The sequence below is a fragment of the Mustela nivalis genome (genome assembly GCF_964662115.1).
Source record: "Mustela nivalis genome assembly, chromosome: 19".
Lineage (NCBI taxonomy): Eukaryota > Metazoa > Chordata > Mammalia > Carnivora > Mustelidae > Mustela > Mustela nivalis.
In genome coordinates, this window is record NC_139038.1 from 33,238,722 (window position 1) to 33,262,858 (window position 24,137).

Below are 24,137 nucleotides of genomic sequence, written 5' to 3' on the forward strand. Positions count from 1 at the left end.
CCAGCCTGGTGACTGGTACCCTGGAAACTGGGCAGAGTTATTGAAAGTGGTCACTTTCTGGCTGCTGAGGTCAATCTCACAGTCCTCCAACCAAATGCTTATCACTCAGTAGCTGCTAAGCCTAACGCACTGCCTTCCTTAAGGGAGATTCTGATGGAGCCCTGGAGTTTTCTGTGCACGTAGGTAGGATGAGGACACGTTCGCCACCACAAAACACCAGTGGGCAAAGGGGCATTTTGCATTTAGATGAAGCGTTGGCGTTTGTCTAAAACAGGCAAACACAGTGTTTATAACTCTAACGATAGGCCTGGAAGGTTTGTTAAAACACAGATCGCTGGGCTCCCATTCCGAGTGTCTGATTCAGTAGGTCTGGCTTGGACCTTGAAAATTTGCATTTCTGGTATTTTCCTAGGTGCTGCTGCTCGGGGAACTGCATTTTGATGACCTCTGATAGACGGTATGCTTTGAGAGAACTGGGCCTTTTCTTCTTAAACATATTTCCACGCTGAAGGTGCTGGAGCCTTTCCACATAATCCCTGATTTTTACTAACATGCTTAGGTCTGGAAAAATTGACTTAGAAATTGGTCTCCTGCAGAAAAAACCGAAAACCAAAAACGAATTCAAAGCAACGGCAAATTGCAAAATGGGGAGTGGCAAACATATTAATGAACCCGATTATATTCAAAAGGTTGGTGTATATGAAATTTTCTCCCCTACAACCCAGGAAAATAACTGCACTTTATTAATACAGAATAATCACATATTTACCTGCGCATGAGACTATCAACTCACTTTTTAATATAAAGAACATAATTATCACTGAAAAACAAAAATGTAGCAACAACATTATTTTTTAAGCATGGGTAATTTTCCTCTGGAAACTTGATATATATAAATATAGATAGATAGATAGATAAATAGATAGGTATAAAACAGCAATTTTAAATTACCCCCTTATACATTTAAACTGAACCCAATGCATTTCCCCCCATTTTGGAAACTGGAGGAGGTCTCTAAAGGAATTCCCACTGAAGTTTATTTTCACAATGTGCTAATTAAAACAGTGCAGTTGTTTCCCATTATCCATAGCAAACGTTTAAAAATAAGCTAAACAATCCTAAAGTAAATTAAATTGCTTACCTTTGAGCCTCGCTCATTAAAAATAATTTCAACATCTAAGATTTTACCAAATTGCTGCAAAGAAATAGAAATGTTTTATAAGCAAGAGAAATGAAGGACATCAGATTATGCACATTGGTAACTGAACCCCAAGTCCGAGTTTGTTTATTTGTTTTCTCTTTCAGTATCAGGGTGGACATCTTATGTTGTTTTATCCTTAGTGATGTGTTTGAACCAAGAGAAAGCACAAGCATACATATGATTTTTATTTTATTGGATACCCCACCAAGTGAGAGGTCATAATATGGGCCTGTGCAAAAAGTGTCATCAGGTGGTTAGTTCTCTTTTTCTTTCTTTCTCTCTCTCTCTCTTTTTAAAGATTTTATTTATTTATTTGACACAGAGAGAAAGATCAAAAGTAGGCAGAGAGAGAGGGGGAAGCAGGCTCCCCGCTGAGCAGAGAGCCTGACGCGGGGCTTGATCCCAGGACCCTGAGATCATAACTTGAGCCAAAGGCAGAAGCTTAACCCACTGAGCCACCCAGGTGCCCTTCTCTTTTTCTTTCTTCTGGTGTGGACAGTTGCTTTCCCAGGCACTGAGCAGCAAAGATGAAAACTGGCTGGTGGAGAAACTGATTCTCAGAGCCTACTCCGCTAGCCACCAGCAGAAGCGGCCTTGATGATGGATTTTAATGGTAAAATGTCCACATGGCATCTGATGGTGAGGACGGTGGCCCGTGGCCCCCGTGGAAGCTACAGGAAGAGTCAGGCCATGTAAAGGAAATCCAGTATGAACAGATGAAAGCAAGACCCACCATGTGGACATCGCTCATAATGAAGACACCGGCAGAGTTGGGATTAGCCCTGAGGCTGAAATGTACTTCTCTCAAGATGATGCTTCATTTCGTTAAACAAACAGATAGATTTTAGACAATTAGCAGGAAGAGGCTCTACAAGAAGTGAAAGCCACTCGACATATGTGAGCCTGGAAACAGGGTTTCAGATTACGAACGGGGCAGCCGGCTGAATTACAGATGCCTAGTTAAATTTAAGTTTCAAATCTTTCAGGATCATTACATTCCCTGCAATATTTAAGACACTCTTATACTTAATAAAAATGTCATCTAAAATTCTAATTCAGCTATTGTCATCTTGTATTTCTTTTTATTTGCTCAGTCTTGTAGTCCTAGTGAGAAATGGCACATCAAGTAATTTGTGATACACGCCTTAAAAATAAGGGAACATGGACCCTTGAAACCAGAAGCATCTGATAGTCCAAGGTCCTTTGCCCCTGATATTGGAGTCCTCTCCTTTTTCTCAGATTGCATGAAATACCATGGGTGGGTGTCCTAACAGTGTGTGACGTGGCCCAGGAAAACTATGAGGTGAATTTCACCCTTATGCACAATGAGAGCAAGTGCTCATTTCAGTGATTAAAAAGTAAACAGAATCACATGAAGGAATATGTCCATTCTCCTTTTCCTTTATTTTGAGCTTTTGCATTATTCTGTTTGCCTCTGCCGCATGGATTTTTTTTTTTTTTAAATCTTTTATTGCCTGAGGAGAGTCTGTGTTCTGTCTCTCTCCCCCAGATGGAGAGCAGTAGGCAGCCTCCATGCGGCAGAGGCCAGAGTGGTTGGGAGGGACAGAAAAGGAACAAATGGTTAGAACACAGAGAACCAGAGGCAGCCCCCCTCACCACTGAGCTTCAGTCATGACATATGGGATGGGGAGGACCCTGAGAGTAAGTGCTAAGAGGGTCCTACTAAGATTTGAGAAAAAAAAAATATTTGAAACAGAGAGAAGCTGTCCTCTGGAATAAAACTAGCTTTCTTGGAATGACAGGGGGAGAAAAAATGAGGCACACTCCAGTTGAAGAAAAATAGCTCAAAACCTTGAAACAAAAGTTGTTCTGACCTAGGAGAAAAAAGAAACCCAAAGCTAAGTCATGGAAATGTGCCCATCCTTCAGAATACGGACGCGGTCAGGGGACTGCGGATTGAATCGGTCTTGTCGAGCGGATGGACGTGCTTTTCATCTTCCCAGAGACAGAGAAGGGCAGGAAGAAACGAAGCAGCCCAGCTCCGAGAGGACAGGACAGGGCTACACTGCCAGCGGGTATGATGCAAACACCAAGAAACTGGCAGCCAACTCACCCTGCCGTTTGTGGACCCTCTAATGTCCTTTGGGTCAAGAGAATATTCTTCTACAGAGCATTTTCAGTGCCCTAGATTTGGGCAGAGAAAGTCGTTAAAAACAGGAGGAGAAAACTTTCCGATTTGGGAAATGGGGGATTTGCTGTTGAAAGGTGAACGGAATTTCATAGTAAAAACTCCAACATGGGAAGTCCTCAGAAGCAGTGATTTCGATAGAACCTCCTTACAATATTCAGTCCACGTCGATGCTATCACATTTATTTTGGGCCTAAGAGCATGAGAGCACACATTTATGAACAGGGAAGCTTGAGAAGGACTCCCCCAAACCACGAAGCCAATGTTACCTCTGGAACATTCTCTAAGCAGGCAACGCGACAACACTCCCTTTAAAACAAGATCTTGGTTGAGACAGAACCAACCTATCAAGAAGTAATCCTAGCATGTGTCATTCCCTAAATGAAACAATGACACCATATGCCCCGAAATGGTCTCGAATGTTTGCCTCTCGGCAGTTGCCACTGGGTGGATGCTTCCCAGAGCCAAGAAAACGAGCAGTGAGAACGCTGCTATGAGCCCCACTCCTAAGACAGTTGTGTACTATATTTATAGTATCAACAGTTTAATTGGGAAGTTTGGTACTAATGATGTAAACACAGCTGGCACATGTTCAGTCTAAGCAGACATGACTCGCAGACTTAACTCGCATTACTTTGCTCAACACCCGTGTGCAGCCGCGTTCGACAATGTCCCAGAATGCACGCAAGGTGTCTTGGCGGTGGTTTCGAGAATAAAATCTGGAGGCTTCTAGGCACACGCTGGGGAAAATACATACCAGGCATTTTGAGACATTCTCAGATCAAATAATGTTTCTCTGAAAAACTGTGGATGATGTTCAGCAGATACAGCATAAAATATGAAAGTAAAGGTTAGTTCAAAGAGCACACACAGAGGTGAAGAAAAGGCATCATCTCAGTTTTCATAGGGTTGGCTTCCTGTTTGGAATGCAGAGATGGGAGGCACCAAGCCAGGTCCAAAAAAAAAAAAGGAATGCTTCACTTAGTATAAACAGCACAGTGCATAGAATTTGGCATTAATGCCAAAGGTGCAGGTGTCTCTATGTTATTCCTGAAAAGGTGATCATGAAGGCTTCTTTTGTATGTTCTGGAAGTCATGTGGTCTGTTTTGGGGTGACAGTCATGAGTGACTTCGTGGTCTGTTTTGGGGTGACAGTAATGAGTGACTTCTGTAGATCTTCTTCATGTCCAGAGGGTCTGTATCAAAAGCAAGGCTGTGACATCAACAAGAGTGTTGTGTAAATTTGAATCTTGTGCTCATGAGCCACTACTTCTGAAAACAGTACTATAATGCAATGTGTCGTGTCAGTGGTCTGGATATAGCATAGGCACCTCTTTCACCCCAAACCCAGATACATGTGAATTTTAAACATGAGGTTAAAGAACCATTCTGTCCAAGAGCAAGCCATTCTATTCCATCTGGTGGACATTCACCCACATTCCTTTCATGGGATCATTAAGACTTCAAACATAAAGGACGCCCACCCTCATGAATGTTCCCTGAAAATGAGGACAGAGCTCAAGAAGGAAGTCGTCAGGCCAGAACCAACATTTCTTTCAGGGAAACATCCAGAACCAATGCCCTTGATCTGTTCACTCACGCCCCAACTGAGGTTGTAAAAAGACTCTGGCACCACTGTGGGCACGTAACTTCTTGATCAAGGAATGTTCCGTCTTGATAGGAAGGAAGGAAGGAAGGAAGGAAGGAAGGAAGGAAGGAAGGAAGGAAAATCTATGCATAGTTAGAAAATTTAATGCCAAACACTAGAACAAATGCTTCCAAGGGAGGAAGCCCTGAAGAACATGGTGGGAGATGGGTAACCAGAATCCCAGTGAACATGTCCTGAAGCCACGAATGAAAAACAAAATGTGAGGCACCTGCGGTGACCATGAGGCCTGCAGAAATTGCAAACTTCACAGCTGAATTATTAATAGTTCCAAAAGTTGTCAGGAACACGGCTAGGTTTTAGGCAGTTGGAGAAAGAAGCTTCCTTTTTTGTTTGGTTTTGGTTTGGGTTTCAAATCCCCGTGGCCGCCTTTAACAAAAGAGACAAAGGAGAAAAACACAAAAATCTTCGAGAGGGTGTTTCTCTGTAATCACCACCGCCCCCCATCCCCCCTGCCCCGTTCCACTGCTAGCCGCAGCCAAAGTGAAGAGGCAATAGCAAAATAAGGCAATATAAAGAGAGAAGACATCTCATGTCCAAATGATTTGGAAAGGACCTAATTGGAATCAAAATGTCATTTCTTACAGTAAGTAAGACCTACAGGAAGAAACCACACTTGGTTTTCTCAACCGGAGTGTAGGGAACCAACCCGAATGTTTACAGATGCCTTTCAGTTCGGCTCATGCAACTAAGTGTATCAGATAACCACAGTGGGATTGCCACCGCCAATGTTTGGCTGGGAAGAACAGATTTTTTTCGTATTTAAATTCCGTTTCTTCAGAACAGTGGTCATAAACCAAGAAGGCCTCAGCATTATACAAAGAATTCAGGAATCTATATGTGCCCCAAATTTTTAGAGCTGAAACTCATTAAAAAAAAAAAAAAAAAAAAAAAACCTTGCATACTTTTAAAAAGAACACAGATGCTGTTTGTGATGAAGGAAATTAATTTCAATATTACTGAATGTATGCCACGTTTTCTTAATTGATACTGAGCGTATCTATCATCTTGTCAAGTCAACATTTTGTCAGTTGCTTAGGAACGTTGACTTTTACAAAAACTGGCTCTGAAACCAGTGGATTTTGATTATAGTTTGATAACTGGGTCGTATGTTCAGTCTTTGGCAAGACCTCGCTCTGCATCACTTGCCCTCGCCCTATAAGAACAGAGGGGCTCAGATATCCGTGCAAGCAGGATGCTGTCTTTGGGAGTTCCAACTGCGGATTATTTCCAGTACCTCTCTGACTTGGCTGTGTAGCCCTCCGGTGACTTTCAAGATAACCGAGAAGACCAGGGAGGGGAGAGCGCCATCGGGTTGGGAGCTGGCGTGGGTTGCCTTGAGTGACACCATAAAAGAGCACCGAGGTGATCATTAAGAGGGCCAGATTCAAAGCCAAGCTCCCAGTGACACCTGACGAGGAAAGATGGACCACGGAGCAAGACTTTCTAACCTGACGTGGCAAAAGGAATCTAATTCCTCTGGCTGCCCATCATTCAAACCTGGTCTCACTGCTTTATACACACTTAACCTCCACTTTCACTTTGAATGCTTTGCACTTTTCAAAGTCATCTTTGACCTGAGAGTGCCCGAGGGTATCTCTACTCTGCAAGAAGTTAGAGGGCTCAACTCAAGGTTATTACCAAACGAGAGAGATAAAAGTGCAGAAGCTGACCTTTTCTTCTGAAATGTCAGGATTCGAGTCTGGGTATCTGAATATTAGGACGCTAGCTCTGCCTTTGTGTCAGATATGGATCTGATAAACACCATGCATGGTAAAGAAAGAGAAGGTACACGTGAGCTAACCCCACAATTGCAGCGTCACGAACCAGAGCTCCCCCTTGCATCAGGGGAATGAGATCTCCTTGGCCCAGGGTTCGGCATTAAAAGTTTGGCCTCTTCTTATTGCTTCTGTAACATTTGCATCCAACCACCAACTCTTAGAACAATCTCCAGGCGGCCAACCTTTCCTCTAAGTCAAATGCTAAGGATGTAGCTCTGTTCACGGAATCCGCAGACACCTCCCGTCAATGCTGGGATGGTTGTCATGGGCAAATCGGCTGACTACGTTTGCAAAAAACTAAAAAAAAAGAAACAAAACAAAACAAAACCAAAAAAACTACTAAGGGTATCTAAGCCCTGTTAGAGTTTTGTCCTTCAGAGCCCAGGACGTGGTTAACTCATTCCTTCTGAAGGTGGACAGTGCAAGGCTTCATCCAGAAAAAGAATCCGAGTAATCATACCCCACGAGGAAGCAACCTTATCATCTATTTGCTCTGTGTTGACGGTGGCTTCTGCCCTGCTCTGTGTTTCAATCATGGTAGCCGGGCAAGGCTGTCATCAGTGGCAGAGAACATCACAAGAAGAGAGTGTATACGGCAGGGCGCAAGTCAGACTTAAGAAATCTCTAGCTTCCGCTGTTTTGCTTTTTGAAGAAGCTTTATGCAGAAGTCATAATTCTCTAAAGCTGCCTGAAATCCAAGTGCACAGTGCCTGGGAAAGAGTGAGGTGTGCAGGAGCATATCATGATAACTTTGGCAGCTACGAAAGAGAGAAGGACACAAAATGTTTATTTTGGCCGTGACATGGGGTCCCGGGCCACTTGATCTGGGATCATCAGTGGGCTTCTTTCAGTGCTAGTTTATCTGAGAACTCATCTGCCTTGTGATTTTCCAGTTACTAATGAGAAGAAGACCATTTGGCAAAGCAGGACCATGCTGAACCTATACAAAGATATTTAGACTAAAATCATAAGGACACTCTGGCCACAATATACCCACAGACTAGGATCTAAAATGTCTTTCTCTTCCCCCTATGTAAACATCTCACCTTCATGTTATAAATACCAAGAACTTACACGAGGAGGGAAGGGCTCTGGGGAACCCAGCACGGACACCGCACAGGGGAAACGCACTACTTACACCAAACATTTGTCGGAGGTCGGGATCCCGGAACCTGAAGGGGATGTTGGAGACGTGCAGCCGCTTGGGCTGGGACTTGTTTTCTGTGTTTTCGGAAGGTTGTGTCTGGGGCTGGCCATCCGTTGGTGCCGCGTCATCTGTCTGCTAAAAGGACAAGAGTAAAGAGGCTCTGAGTGGACCTGTGTGCTCTTTCCAAAGTGCTTTAGCTTCCCCGAAATGGTAGGAAAATGTTGGAACAAAGGAGCAAGGATAAGAAAGGAGCTGCTGGGTCATCTGTCCATTCATTCAACAAGTATGTATTGAACATTCCTGAGAGCCCAAGGTAGACTGGGATTCAGAAGTGAGAAAGCAGACAAGCTCTGCCTCCATGGAGTGTAATTCTTACAGGGGGTGTGTGGGGAGGAGGGAGTAAGCTCATTAATAAATAAATACGGAACTGGTAGAAGGAGAGCATCATGGAGGAAAATAAAACAAGGGGAGGGGTAGTTGGAGGTGTTGGAGGTGTGGAGGTGTTGGGGAGTTTTAGCAGGCAATCAGAGAAAACCTCATCATTAAAGGTAGGAGAGAGTGTATCCCTTAACCAAAGGGGTCCAAAATCTTAAGATACGCCTGCATAATTATTGCAGCTGTCCAGATAAAACATTAGCAAATGTAGTAAAACATTGGAGAAGGCTGTCTGGTGTTCTGCAGTCCAAGTAACCATCCAACTGACTTAATTTTTTTTTAAGATTTTACTTTCTCATTTCTTGGTTGGGCAGGCCTGTGATGTCTATTACAGCTGACCCCGTGTGGCTATTTAAATTTGAATGAATTAAAATTAAGTAAAATGTAAACTCCAGTTTTTCCTTCACACTAGCCACATTTCAAGTAGTCCATGGCCACCTATGGCTAGTGGTTTCCAAGTTGGACAATGTGGATCTAGAACATCTCCAGAACGTTCTACGGACTATATGGGTGTCGATAAAGTCATGCTGTTAGCATAACCCATTACTCTGCTTCCCACTCTTGCCAAAACAAAATCCCGGACAACACAATATTGTATCGGCACATATACAGGCAGGAGAGTCACATTAACGCTTGGTATCATTACAGCCATTCCCATACTCTTGGCTCTAGAGATGCTTCTGGATACTTTCTCTGCAATTAGCGTCTATCGCCTCTGGGTGGCAGTTGATGCCACCCACATCAGTTACTTTCTTCTCCAAAACCATAATGGAAAACCTGTGTGGAAGCCCATCAAATCTGTGAGGGAAGAATCAGGCTCATCTACTTTTAAATGATTTAGAAGCCTGTAACTGGGACAAAACTATCCATGCAATCGGGCAGGAATAAGATAATAAAGACATAGAGGAGACAAGTGAAAAAATATATATATATAACATGTTTTTCATATATAAAAATGTTTTATATATGCATATAAATACTTTATACACCACAATAACATGGCCGTAATTAGTGACTTTCTCCCCAATCCTTGTGTTCATTTATTTATTTATTTAAAGATTTTATTTATTTATTTGACAGAGAGAGATCACAGTAGACAGAGAGGCAGGCAGAGAGAGAGAGAGAGAGAGGGAAGCAGGCTCCCTGCTGAGCAGAGAGCCCGATGCGAGACTCCATCCCAGGACGCTGAGATCATGACCTGAGCCGAAGGCAGCGGCTTAACCCACTGAGCCACCCAGGTGCCCAATCCTTGTGTTTACTGACAGACTTCTTCATTTGCCTTCCTAATACCCCCTGAATAGCATTTTGAAGTTGAGACCTCCCAAAAGTTGGCAGACTACTCTTCCAAGCTGGTTTTGTATCAAAACCGCTTTCGGAAGACCTCTGCAAGTCCGAGGTGCTACGTCATGGTAGCACCAATGCTTCCCTTGGTCATTTTGTCTGTGCTATTGGAGGGGAATAAGGAGGAGGATGGTGACGGTCTTCTAATCTGGAAAATGAGTAATAATCATAATAGTGCACCCCTTCCAAGGCTCTGTGGAGACTGAATGCAGCAATACAGGCCAATCTGGCAGAGTTCTTGGGACATGAACTCAATAAATGGAAGGCAGTGAGTTTTGTAGAGTGATAGTGACTTTTCCTTAAAATGTCAAAAGCAAGGAGAGAGAAAGCCTCTCTGAGGAAAGGAAAGGTTCTCATTTGCTTGTTAGGCACGTTTTTCCTGAGCAACTACTATATATTGGACATACAGGATAGTCCTCCCAGCACACGCTGTTCCTAGTTCAGTTTAAGAGAAAGAATAAGGAAAGAGCTAGTGGTGAGGCTGGGGTCAGAGTCAGTCACAGAGGGCTGAGTAAACTGAAATTAGGGACATGCCACACAGCTGGACGTTCTGGGAGCCCTGCTAGTTCTGGAGGTTAGGTTTTCGGTGGGAGATGTCTAACAGAAGAGACGAAGGGGGCTGATGCTGTACCAAGGCACAGGCAAAGACGCAGAGGTGATACCGGGTTCTGGATTCAGGGGAGTACATGGGCCCCTTAGTGGTCAAAGTCAGCGGGCAGGAAGGACAGATGATAAAAACTAAGAGGAGCCACTTACAGATCATCCTGGGGTGTAGTGGGACTGGCACCCAGCATTGGAGCTGAGCCATGGCCACCAAATGGGAAATGCAGGCCGAGCCTCTGACTGAGCAGGTAAAGGCATTATGAGTGTATCAATCAAGTCATGAATGAAGGATGAATGAATGGTCCACTTTGTATTTTCAGGTAATAGTCGAATACAATATTATAACACCCAGGCCAAACCAAGCAGGTAACTGTGTTTTCTCTGCTGGTAACATAACCCTTGGTTACACAACTAAGACCCAGAAATGTCCTTGAACCATGCCTTTGGAGTCATGTCCTCTGACCTAAGACCCTAAACTTGCAGAGACAGCGGATGAGATCCCAGCTTAAAGTCCATTTCTTCCCTCCGATTAGATGTTGCTGTTCAAATGCAAATTAAAACAAGCTCCTTCTCATCCCAAGAAAGAAACTTAGATTTGGATTTGTACATAACTGCTGGATGTTTCAGCTTAATAAACCTAATTAGGAATTACAGAGATTATGATTAAACATATTAAATGATTAATAGCATTATGCCGCTCATGTGAAAATTAAAATTAATCATCTTTAGTCAAACAGGACTTTGGAGAAATCTCTGCGTTGTTTCCTTTGATAAAAACATACAACGCTCAATTAATCATTTTGTAGTGCGGGCATGTGTACAAAAGCTCATAAATTGTTATGTCGGAATACCTGTGTATTAAAAGTAATTTTTAAAGATAACACTTAAAATGGAAAACAAACCCAAAGCATTTCCGACGTTGCGGGTAAATGGAGAGGAGAGGGCAGGGGTCCAGAGGCTGACTCCGGAGCCTGGGGCACAGCAGGGGTGAGGATCAGAAATGTGCTCACTGACTCTGATATCAGGGCGAGAGCATTCCCCTTCTCATTTTCTGGGAACTGTCAGGGAAAATATATTCAGGACAAGCCTGAGTTTTAGGTCCCTATATTAGTCTGCTAAGAAATTACCACAAACACGGTGGCTAAAAGCAATGGAAATGGACTCCTTCACGGTTGTGGAGACTGGAGGCTACAGTGAGGGCACTGTCAGGACCTCACTCCTTCTGGAGGTTCCAGGGGAGAGCCCACATTTGCCTCTTTGAGCTTCTGGTGACCTCTTGGCTTAAAGCTACACTCCCCCAATCTCTCCACGTTCTCCACGTGTCTCCACGTTCATATGGCTTTCTTCTCTCTGTGCATCTGGGACTCCTATCTCCCTCTGCCTTTTTCTTCTTATAAGGATTTAAAGCTCACCCTGGATCTTGTCTTGGGATGCTTGATTACATCCACAAGGACCCTCTGTCCGAATAAGGTCATAATCATGGGTTTACGGAGAATGGGATGTGAACATGTGTTTTGAAGGTCACATTCAACACGCTATAATCTTCTTCTAAACAAGCAAACCGGAAGTGCACGTAGAAGAAGTAGCTGTTAACAGGAAGTGGATGCATCTTCTACCACCAAGGGAAAGGGCTGGTCTGACACCCGCTCTAAAAGAAGAGAGAATGTCCCTGTCGGAGTTGTCCCAGGCTCCCCATCTGTCATGCTGGGAACTTTGATGAGTTGTCTAAAGAGAGATTTGAGTCTTCCCTTCACCCTGGCCCAGGCTCTCGGGCTGCCTTTGTGCACCTCCCCCTGGATGTGATGATCCCCTTCAGCTGGGCCAAGAGGTGCTCCACTGGCCTCCTGAAAGGCATTCAATTCCCTAAAAACAAGGTTAGTTCTGCAGGTTCCCTGAGCCTAGCCCTGTAGCTCACACAGATGGACAAGCAGTCACAGCATCTCCGAGAAGGTCGGTGAAGCTTATGGCAAAGGCACAGCATGAAATTTCTAAAGACAAAAATAAAATCATGTGAAAAAGCTGAGAAAGTTGCTAAGAGAATTGCACATCTAGGAGGCATATCCCCGAAAAGCAGGGGCTACCTGGTTGGTTAGTTACATCCCTCAAGGCTGGTACGTGTTAAGGCTTATTTGGAATTAACGGCTGGTAGAAGAACCTTGATTTATCCGTGTCTGATTCTTTTAAAGTATCATATTTGGCTCTAAAAGTGGGACCCAGCTGAATTGGAAAGATGCCCTGTAACCATGTTTGGGAGATCAGATGGTAGCACATAAAGACCAAGCAAATTGCTCCTGGTCTGCTCACTCACTAGAGGTGGAAGTAGAATGGCCACCTTCCCTCTCAGAACCCTCCAGTCCAGACCCCCATCCTGGGCTGCAAGGTTCACTACGCTCTGGCCCGGACCCCCTTCCTTCCTGAGTTTCCTGCTCCTTACTCAAAAGCCACCTGGCTCCTTCCATGCACGCAGCATGCTCCCTCCTTGGGCTTCATGCCTGTTCTTCCTTTGCCTGGAAAATTCTCTCCCCAGATGCCCATATGGCTGCCCCCTTCTTCCCAGCTCTCTGCCCAGACAGCCCCCACTGGAGAAGCCCTCACTGGCCCCGTTATCTAAAGCTTCTGCATCTCTTGTCTCCTTGCTCGTTCACTTTTTTCATAGCACCTATCACTTCTCGCCTTTGTATTAGATGCTTCTGTGAGTTTCTATGGTGTTTCTTTGTATCCTCCGCCAGGATGTGAAATCCATGAGGACAGAGACCGGGTGAGTTTCTATCCACACTGGTCTGTCCCTATCCCCAGAGCCATTTTTCAGCACCGAAATGTGGACATTGGGGCTGGTTAAGTCCTCGATATGGGACTGTCCGGTCCTCCGTAAAATGGACACCCCTGGCCTCCACCTACTGTATGGCAGTGGGACAACCCAAACTGTCTTCTGGGGTTCAGATGTTCCCTGAGGGGGCAAAACTGCACCGACTGGAACCATGAGCCGGAGCACATGTCAAGTTCTTGGCAAGTACCTGTGGCTTTTGCTACAAGTGAGTTGCATGAACGCCACCTTCATGGCTCTTGGTCTTAGTTTGCATCTGGGTGTCCTGGACCCTTCAGAGTGGGATAATGGAAGCAAAGTCTTGTGACAGTTAGGTCCTGTGAATGAACAGGGGTCACGTACCATTACTATTATCGGTGGCGCGAATAGCCATCTCGGGGATCATGGATACTGACGACTCCGAGAGGCCACCTTCCCACCACGCAGCCAGGGTCGCAGGACCCCACGTGAATGGAAAGTCCATTCACCTCAAGAGGTGGGTTTCCAGGCAGCGCTTGGCACAGGTTCCCCAATAAGCTCATTAGGGCGGCAAGGCCAGCTCGTGCTCTGGCCCAGTTCGAAGGCCATATTAGGAGGCAGGATGTGTGCCGCAGAATTTTTCCTAATAAACAAACTCCCCAGATATCGGTGCAGGTTATAAATGTTAAGAAAACACCACCGGCACTTTAATCTCCTGAAGATCACTTAGTGCTTCCGCAAAGACCTTAATAAAGAACCGCGGGGCTCCCTCTGCTATAATCGTTCCTAATTCAATGAATAGCTCTGAGCAACCCAAGGCTAATCCTGGTGAAATTGGATTTTGATATCGACCAATCCAGGGATGACTGCTGGAGAGAATCCGCATAGTTTCGTATGTGTCTTTGAGAGTCTGGCCCCGCCTCTTTCTCCCCTCCAAGCCAACGGGGCATTGCTGAGTTCACCTGGGTGCCATCTTCCGGGATGAACAGGTACCTCGGGAGTACAGGCAAGAGATATTTGTAGCTGGATGTCTCTGAGCTAAACTTCTGTTACATACCAGCCCAGTTCCTTAAACCCTTCTGAGCTAGTCACTTGAGACACAAGTAGGGATCAAAGATCCCATCACAGTACTGTCTGTGGTCCCAGGCTGCTGGAGGCAACACAGGTGACTATTGCAAGGACGGATGAGTAAAATGTGGTGATGCCGTCCGCAGAAATCAGAGTTCAGGGAGAAATCAGAGAATTGGAGGCACAGGGCTAAGCGCCTGTAGTGGGGAAGACATCCATAAGAAATAAAACGGGAACTGTACCAAATTATATTTTGCCACCCCCCCAAAATATGCCTCTTTGGCATAAGGTTATTTTGGGATGATTATTTTTGAGAAACAGCAGACACAGGAGAAGCTCTGAAAAGTGTAGACGTTACCCTTCACAAAAGAGAAATTTACATTTTTAAGGAAACTCTCCATTTGTAGGGGTGTCTCCCTTTTGGAGGTAGCAAGAAAATAAAGTCCCTAAATTTCTAGAAACGCTTCCAAAGAGGAGACAATGACCTCGATCTAGAACAACCTCATGCTTCTTTATTGCTCTTTTCCTGATAAGTCCCCCATCGCTCACTCCCCTGCCTACTGTACATCTTCTGTCTTTTTTTTTTAAGATTTTATTTATTTATCTGACAGAGATCAGAAGCAGGCAGAGAGAAAGAGGGAAGCAGGTTCCCTGCTGAGCAGAGAGCCCAATGCGGGGCTCCATCCCAGGACCCTGAGATCATGACCGGAGCTGAAGGCAGAGGCTTTAACCCACTGAGCCACCTAGGCACCCCTGCACATCTTGTCTTTAGCTGGAGATGGTGTTTAAGCTGGTGGCTTGGGCCATTCCTGGGAATTATTCAGTCTTTCCTGGGTGGGTCCCATGGCTACAGAAGGTAAACATGTTATTCGGGTCCTGTTTTTCTTGTCCCCTGTTATCTCTCTTTTATCTTGGGGGGTTTTAGCCAAGAACCTAGAAGAACAGGGGGAAAATTATTTTTCCTCCCTTGCATGATGGAAATTAAAAACACACGTATTCACAACACAGCACTGGATATAGTTCAAGGACCTTGGTCATGTACTTTAGAGCAGTCTCATTTGATAAAATAAAATAGGAGCCACACACATAATCTTAAAATTTCTAGAAGCCACATTTCAAAAAAGGAAAAAGAAACATGGGATTAACTTTAAGGATATATTTATTTTAAGCCAATTTATCTAAACTATTATTTCAATGTGTAAGTAGTGTAGATGATATTTTAAATTCCTTTTCCCCCTCCCTAGGTCTTTGAGATCTTGTATATAATTTGTACCCAGGGCTCATCATTTCAATATAGATACTACATTTCATTGGAAATACCTGATCTATATGTAGACTTTGAAAAATGGCCAAGATTTTCAAAACACACCTAAAAGGTTTTTAGTAACTACCTGAGTCAATGTCAGTGCTTAAATATTAATTAAAGTTGAGTTTAATTAAAAATTCAGTTCCTGCGTCATACCAGCCATGGGCTTCACAAATTCTTGCGGCTGGCAGTATAATAATGGTCCCTTCGAATTGTTAGGTTCCTAATCCCTGAACCTCTGCCTATGAAGTTCCCAGACTCCCTGAAGAATACACAGACATCCACGGGCCCCCGGATAAGAACCACTGCAGCGTGAGGCCATTGGCCTCTCCTCTATCCTGAGCTGACATATTTGATGCCCAATACTACCGTCCACAGGTTGCTGATGAGCTCAGTGCAGAACTGGTGAATGGGCCTGGAATCGGGTATTGAATATAAAACCATGCTGAGGTCCTACATGTCCCTGGTATCCTGTGAAGTGTTTTTCACACCTTGTCCCACTGATCACCATAACAATTTGAAAAAACGGAAGCTCAGAGACGTTAAGGCCCCTGTCCAAAGTCACGCAGCTAGGAGACGGCAGGGCCACAAAAGCACCAAAGATACTTAACTCCATGTTCTGGATTCCATATTTTGGCCCTCAATGGCCTCTCAAGGTCAAGGTGAAGTCTAAAGACTGCTCAGCCCTAGAGGGCAACCGCCAAGCACTTGCACAGAGGAGTGAAACTTGGGGGAGTTCTCACTGTCTGTGTCCTCAGTCGGGGCAGGAACCAGAGGGATGAGCTCTGTGAACAGGGCCCTATCACAACCAACCAGCCCAAATTGAACCAACCCAGGCATCAGATGCTCCAGACGCTTCCTCTGAGTACCTGGAGTCCTGGGCTCTCCTCCCTTGGGCCCTTATTAACCATATATATTTTTTGTTATCAGATTACTGACTTCTCTGTCCTACTAGCACATGAACATCCCAGAGACAAACGCTATATGGAATCACGTTGGAAGCTCTTAACTGTGGCACAAATATTTACTGTGTCATTCCAGGAAAGAGGTTTAGGTCCAGCTTCTTATTCTCCAATTCTGCCACAAGGGTGTCGAAACCCACTGCCCAAGACAGGATGCGAACAAGCACAATGTCTTCCCAGCACAGCCCAGTGAATATGCAGCATCTCCCCTCTCCTCCGGGCTTCCTCCCCTCCATGCCCAAAGCGCTTAACAGTGATAAATAAAAAGTGTCCTTTAGAATAGCCAGCTGCTTCTTCCTCCTCTACCAATCAAGTTATTTCTCGGAGAGAAAAGCCTGTGAGTGTCTTCAAGGCATTATTTGATTAAGTTGACAATATTATGTGAGCGATGGTTGAGTACCCACTGCGATGTACTTTGGACCAAATTGATTTGTGTAACGAACACTTGCTCTGTCTCTTCTTGCAGCCTGAATAGTGGTCTTGATTTAGCCAGTAATGCTGGGCGCCTAGTGAATTTACAGGGTCCACAGTCCCTCTCTCTCAATCTGGAGCGGAGAGCAGGAGCTAAGAGCATGGAGTGGCATAATTCAATACATTGTACTATAAGCTCAGAAAATAATATCACAGAGCTCTGCAATATACCTATTTGATTTGATTTGTAAACCTGATAAAAAAGCAATCGAGAAAAGTTCAGGGGGAAAATATATATGTTCTAAGCAAAAATGTAACGATATTGAATGTGTACAAAGAACCAAAGTACTGGGCGGGGAGGGGAGAAAATCATGCATACTAAATCAACTCCATGCCCCGCGTTAGACAATATTGCACATTCTCCATTTAAAATGAAGCAAGATGGTGCGAAGTTATTTTCCATTAAAAATAATAATAATGGCAAGCCCGGGGAATGTGAATTAAAACCCACGTCTCCGGTATTCTCACAATCCTACTTCAAAACGGGGCTGGTGCAGATTCCCTCAGCTCCCTGCTTTCTCATTTTAGCTCTGTAGGCAAACAAATAAGTTAATCACACAGCTTTGGATGTAGTTAATGCCTCCTTCCTAGCTCGGCGGGGCGGATTCCACAGCCAGGTGACACAGATTTAAGAAACTCATCACATTTCCCTCAACCCGAATAAATTCAATGCTCTGCCAGAATGATGAAATTCTTCAGAACGGAGAAGTGCCGCAGGACACAGAAGGGCTGACTCCAAATTCTCTCGCTATTTTTTTTTTTTTCACTCTTTGAAAGTGTAGGATGAGCCTACAAGAGGCCAAGTGTTCAACACATCAGTAAAGGTGACGGGTGACAGAGGCATCTGTATGAGCACACTTGAGCTGCTAAAACAAAATGCGGCAGACCGGGTGGCTTCAACCACAGATGTTTATTTCTCCAGGTTCCGGAGGCTGGTGAGTCCGAGATCAAGGTGTCAGTGTATACGGTTCCTGGTGTGCCCTTTCTTCCTGGCTTGCGACCTCCCTGAGTCTTCACGTGGTGGAGGGATAATACTCTCTCTCTTCTTCCTCTTTCTGTAAGGACACTGATTCCAACAGGAGGACCCTGCCCTCATGACTTCATCTAACTCTAACTACTTCCCAAAGTCCCCAATTCCAAATGCCATCTTATGGGCCTTAAGGGTTCAACATGAAAGCGGAGTGGGACACAATTCAGTTTACTGCAGTGTCATTGAGGTAGAGCCTGCAAACACCCGGGGATGAAGTGTTTTGTCCTGGGGGGAGAAAGGAGTTTCACTGGGCTTGAAACCAGGTGCTCTCTTATCATTCAAAAATATATTTATTGAGCACCTAATATATGTATCAATTTCTGGCAATATAGCAGATGGGGTTGGGAGTTGGGGTCTGCTTATCAGAGGACAGGAAGAGCTATAGGAAGGAATAGCTATAGGGCTATAGGAAGGGCTCTTTCTCTCCTTTGCCATGCTTAAAGTTTCAGTTTTCAGTTCCAGGACCGAGGTGTTGAAAATAACTACCTCTACTAATAATAACAGCAACAAACACTTGCAGACTCTGGAACAAGTCATCTGGGTTTGAATTCCAGCTCTACCACTTCCCCACTGTGTGACCTTGAGCAGGTTACTTAACCTCTCTGGGCTTCGTTTCTTTCATCCAGAAACTAGAAATATCATTAGCACCTACCCCACGAGTCAGTACACGTAAGTGCCCTTCCTAGACCACAATGACAATGACGACCAACATCTAGAACAGTGTCTGACACCTGGTAGCCACTTAATAAACATTGGCGGAATGATTAGCACTCTGTTAAGCTCTTTGCATACATTATATTTCATTGCATCACCTGATGACTCAGAGAAGAAGATTCTATCATTTGTCCCCAACCTATGACAAAGGAACTTCCATTTCGAGGGGCTAAGAGCTGCTTCAGGATGCTAGGTCAGTACCTAGTGGGAGGCCTTACGGGAGAATGGTTGAGAGCCCAGGCCCTGCCCTCTCCTGAGGCAAATCCCTTAATGACATCTAAAGAAGATGGGGTAGCTTTCTGGCCATGTGGTTATTAAAAACTCAGGCCAGTCCATTTTAAAGCTTCCAAAGGCAGTGAGATTCAATTCTCTGCCAATTGCGACAGACCCAAGTCCTGACAGACCTGCCTCGGGCGGGGGCATTTCCTGCCTCCGCGCCCCCCTTGTTCAGGGCTTCGCACTGTCTAGGAGAGGGGCCGCCTCTGGGACCCTCTTCCTCCTTCTCTTCTTAGGTCTTGCCTTTTTGGAGTTGGGGGGCCGGGGAAGAGACCGAGGAGGCAGAGGGCATTCAAAGAAATGAGATGCTTCTTGGTGGTGAGAAGCAAGCGCCTCTCTCTGCTTTCTCTCTCATTCTGCTGGAGCTTGTGTGCCCCTGGTGGCTTCTGGGGATGAGTGGGGAGTGGGGAGCAGGGGTGTTGGTATGCTTGGGTCCTCCACAGCTGCTGAGGGTCCTGGATCTTCACGGTCAGTGTGCAATGCTGCCCACTGTCTTTTTAGGTCGGGGTCCCTCCTTCAGCACTGGTTTCCTGAACATCCTGAGAACTCCTTCCCTGTTCTATGAATGTCAGGCCGTCCCAGGAGCCAGGGGAGATGGCGGGAGCCCTAACACATTCTCCATGACAGTTCTTTCCCTTCCTGCTGTTTTGGACCATGCCAGTGGCCTTCCTCGTTGATAAATCCCCAGATAAGAAGCAGGCACAGGCCTCTGTTTAATCAAATCCCTGCACCCAACTAATGTAAGGAACATGTCAAATTCTCCCAAAAACTCTGCACTGCCTTCTGCTTTGATGGCATTATTAAGACGAGCCTGCCCATTCTGCAGCTTAGCGAGCATCCCCCTGAAGGAGCTGGCGGCCTCCCTTTCTTGCTGCCAGCCCACTCTTCCTCTCCAGGAGTGACTCTCTTAAAGATTTATCCTCATCTCACCTTGGCCTCCTGGTTTTTCTCAAACCTATCGCACTCAGAAATCAAGGCCAGTTTAAATCTCGATTTAAGAAGGAATAATGTTGATATTTTGTATCGAATCCTCAAATCCACCTAGCTAAAAGATTATTCCCCCCCCCCCAACATATTATGCAAGATTTAATTTAACCAAATGGCAAATCTATACGTTATGCAAATTTTCTAGGCCTAAGAAAATTGCTGAATGCACAAGTCCGTTGCAGGAAATGGGTGATGAATTTAAGATTCAACTGATCTCAGCTAAAATCCCAGGATTTTCCTCACTAATTACTTCTTTCTGTGTATAAACACTTTGAACAAAGAGACAAGCACTCTGAGGGTTTTGCTCTGGGGTACTGGGGTTTTTCCAGTCTACACCCAGACGCATATAGATATCGTTCTTTGGAATATTGATATGTCTCTTCTACATCTGACAGTCAAAGAATCCTGTCACATGAAGTACACAATTTCTGCAAACTGCCGTAATCCAGATTGCTTGTGAGTTCCAGATCCTGTTCATCAGTGGGCTAATTTCTCCTGCACTGGTGGGTGGAGAGGAGTGTAAATATATGTTAGGAGATGGAAATACTAAGAAATATACTCTGAAAATAGAAATGACTTCATCTCCTTTCCAGTTTGCTCTTTACCTAGACAGCAATTTTTTTTTTTCCTTAAAAAAGTCATATGGAAAATAGTTTGACTCTGGGTCACACGGACCTCCACTGTATGTGAAAGAAGCCACAGGCAGTATCTAAACAACTGAACGGGTGTGCCTATCTTCCAATAAAACTTTATTGACAAAAAAAGGCGGTTGGCCCTAGGTAGGCATGATGGTTCTCAGAGAAACCATTACTCTAGTCTACATTGTTCTATTTAGAGGTCATTCAAAGAGCTCCTGGCCAGATGTGAGGGCTAAAGGATGAATACGACATACCTAGAGCTCTGGGGCTCTCCCCGTATGACAGGAGAGAAAAATAAGGAATGATACAATTAATAAGATAATGGGTGAGTTCTCTGATTGATGATATAATTAATAAGACAATGGGTGAGTTCTCTGATTGAAGGACCTTCGGACACATAATTCAACAAGAGGGAATATGGAAAACTTCTTGGGCAATCTTATTTATTTAGAAACTTGGCATTGTTATATTAGTGGGGCTCACAGGCCAACCTTTAGTGGTCTACAGGTCCAATGTACAAAGAAACACAGAGAAACATCCACCAGTCCTGGACTCCCATCTCATCGCAGAGTCACTCAAGGTTCTAATAAATGGAGGTAAAACTTGAAAAGATACGATGTGGATGGTAGCCATGATGCTAGGTGACCTGGGGCAAGTAGTCACAGTGATGCTGGCTCCCTCTCAGGTCACAGGGAAACGGATGGGATTCTGCCCCGGAAAGTCTGAGGCCATTTCGAGGTATCTACAGTCCACAATTTCCATTTTTCTTGGTTACACTACTTAAAAAGCAAGACTTGCTCACACGGCAGATGAAAATACGAAAACCACTGTGGCGACCAGAGATTCTCGGCTTCAGCAGACTTGGATTCAAGGACAACGCCCGCCGGTTTCTCACCAGGTCACATGTCTCGGATGACATTTACTGCCCCCGAATAAATGAAGGCACTGACTTTGGTCGCCTTGCAGGTACTGACGGGGACTACAAAGCCACAACTCTGAGATTCAGGAGGGTGGGCCAAACGAGAGGCCCTACCTTGGTAGGGGGTTCTTGGTCACCCTTGGCAGAAGGCGGGTTTGTGGTTTGAAAGGTAGAAAGGCTCGCTTATAGATGGAGGTGCGGGGGGGGGGGGGCTCCGCACATATTACCTTACTTCAGTCTATCTCTAGGTACGCCTGAGTTTAGGTAGCTGGAATGAGAAACCAAATATGGTTGGCACCTCCAACGCCCCGGCCTCTGATCTCAGACATGCTACTTCTCCCCTTCACACCTCCCCTCCCCTGGCTTTAACTTGGGGATTCGTGCATTCATTTGCTCAAAGACTATTGCTTGACCATCTGCAATGTGACTAGGAAAGAACCAAAAGATCGGTAGGATCAAAGCCCCAATACATGCAAAGTCCTTACCAATGGCTTGAGGCATTTTGTGAGCACTCGGTAAACACCCTTACCAGCTAGAGCTAGCAATATTCCTTTGTAACATACCAATACCAGACAATTCTAATAAAAGTAGTGTCTGGGCCACAGTTTAAGAAAATGCTGCCAAAGATCTAGAAAAGCCAGTCCTCAGGAGAGCTGTCTTCTGGTCATATTGCCAGTGGCTCTAAAACTCTCCCTGGCAATAAAGTAGTGCCAGGTGTAGACAAAGGGCTAGACTGTAAACTCAAGGATACCTAAACTCTAGACCCAATTCCAGAAATTCTGTGTGACACTGGACAAATGAGTTGACTTCCCTGAAAGTTCAGTTTCTTCATCTGTAAAATGAGTTTTTCAATACTTTCTTTGCAGACTCATGGTAAACAACAGTGAAGGATATTACTAGAATGTAGCCTTGATCTTGGCTCCTAGTAATTGATTAGTAAATGATAGGCATTTGGTGGTGATGGTGATGGTAAACACTGGTCATGGAAACCCTTGAACTTCCCTCTAGACCCACCTGCCAAAAGCAGAATCATGGTTTAGAGCCTTGGGGTGGGTCTGTTGTGTATCAGAGTTTATACACAGCTACTGGACTGTTCTTGATTTGGGGGGCCAGCCTTTCTCCCTGAATTAAAACTTCTGCCTGGAAAAGAGACTTTAATGTTTTCAAGGTGGATGGGGTGGGGGTTGGGAGGGGGCAGAGGCAGGTGATGTTTCCAAAGGTTTCCCTTCCAAAATCAAGCAAGACTTCCATACGGGACCTCGGATGCGCCTAGCTTTTTCTAGGCAGTTATATAGGGAGAGAGAGAGAGATGTATAATGTATACATCATAATACAATCACAAAGTTGAATTCCAAGGCAGATGGAACATTCTGATGGGCAGGCTCACCGCTGACTGATTATTTGATGCTTTCGATCTTTCATATTGAATTCGAGATTACAAGCCTCCTCTTCCATTCAGCCCTGCCCTGCAGCTTTCCCTGACATTTTGTTATCTTTGCGGAAGCCTTTCAGGAAGGGCCTCTGAACCGTCCTCCTGCGCCCGGCTGCCAGGAAATAGGATTACTGCCTTATTCTTCAACATGGAGCAACCGTACTTCATTGAAGGGTAGAATAAAATAAAACTTTGGAATATTTTTATTCAATTTTTCAAAAAATCTTTTAAGATGAGGAACAGTGGAGTTCATTTAGCATAGCTGCCCATGAGCATTCTCTAGGAATATGAATCCCATCTACATTTTTTAGATGCTTATCATATTATATGTTACTTTCCTATGCGTTCTTGAAACGTGCTCAAGAAAAGTCTAAAGGCGCTGGCTCAGTAATTGGAGCATGCACCAGGAGCACCTGGGGAGCTCTGGAGAAATGCAGATTCCAGGATTCCAGCCTTTTCTGGGCCACTTTATCAGCCTAGGGTGGACCCAGGGAGGGGCTTCAGCCCTCTCCAAAGGGGTTGTTTACTTTTCAGGGGTTTTGCAAGGCTCTTGTTAAATGCGACCTTTAATAAAAATGAAGTAACATAAACCCACAATTGAAAAAATATATAAAACAGTAATATATGTTCAAAACTCATTGCTTTTTAGTTCTTTAATTACAGTTTGCTGTTACCTATTGCTCCTGGGGTTTCTTCTGGCTTTCGAACCTGAATGGTAGAGATAGTATCTAAAGGTGCTGCTGTTTTGCATATCTTTGGCTAACTCTGCATTCAGTGATGAGGCATTGGAGGTTGAATTTGACCAGGATGGGATAATTTACACCACAGAAATCAGCAAATGCTTCAACTCAGGCTCCTGAACCCTTCCTGTCCCCCACCCCACCCCCCAGGTAGGTGGTTATACACAGCATGTCACTGTTGTTAACAGGAAATCCCTTACCGGCTGGAGCTAGCAATACTCCTTTGTAACATACCAATACCAGACAATTCTAATAAAAGTAGTGTCTGGGCCACAGTTTAAGAAAATGCTGCCAAAGATCTAGAAAAGCCAGTCCTCAGGAGAGCTGTCTTCTGGTCATATTGCCAGTGGCTCTAAAACTCTCCCTGGCAATAAAGTAGTGCCAGGTGTAGACAAAGGGCTAGATTGTAAACTCAAGGATACCTAAATTCTAGACCCAACTCCAGAAATTCTGTGTGACACTGGACAAATGAGTTGACTTCCCTGAAAG

General features: G+C 44.7%; 1 protein-coding gene across 35 annotated transcripts in view; it reads right to left on the minus strand.

The window, feature by feature from the left end:
* Positions 1–24,137, minus strand: part of RBFOX1 (RNA binding fox-1 homolog 1) — a 1,569,090-nt gene that overhangs the window by 118,224 nt on the left and 1,426,729 nt on the right. For all 35 annotated transcript variants that reach the window (XM_082713149.1, XM_082713148.1, XM_082713127.1 and 32 more), the window contains 2 exons: positions 7,936–8,079; positions 1,142–1,195 (listed from right to left, as the gene is read on the minus strand). In XM_082713149.1, coding sequence (XP_082569275.1) covers positions 1,142–1,195; positions 7,936–8,079 — 198 coding nt within the window. The remainder of the gene's footprint in view (positions 1–1,141; positions 1,196–7,935; positions 8,080–24,137) is intronic.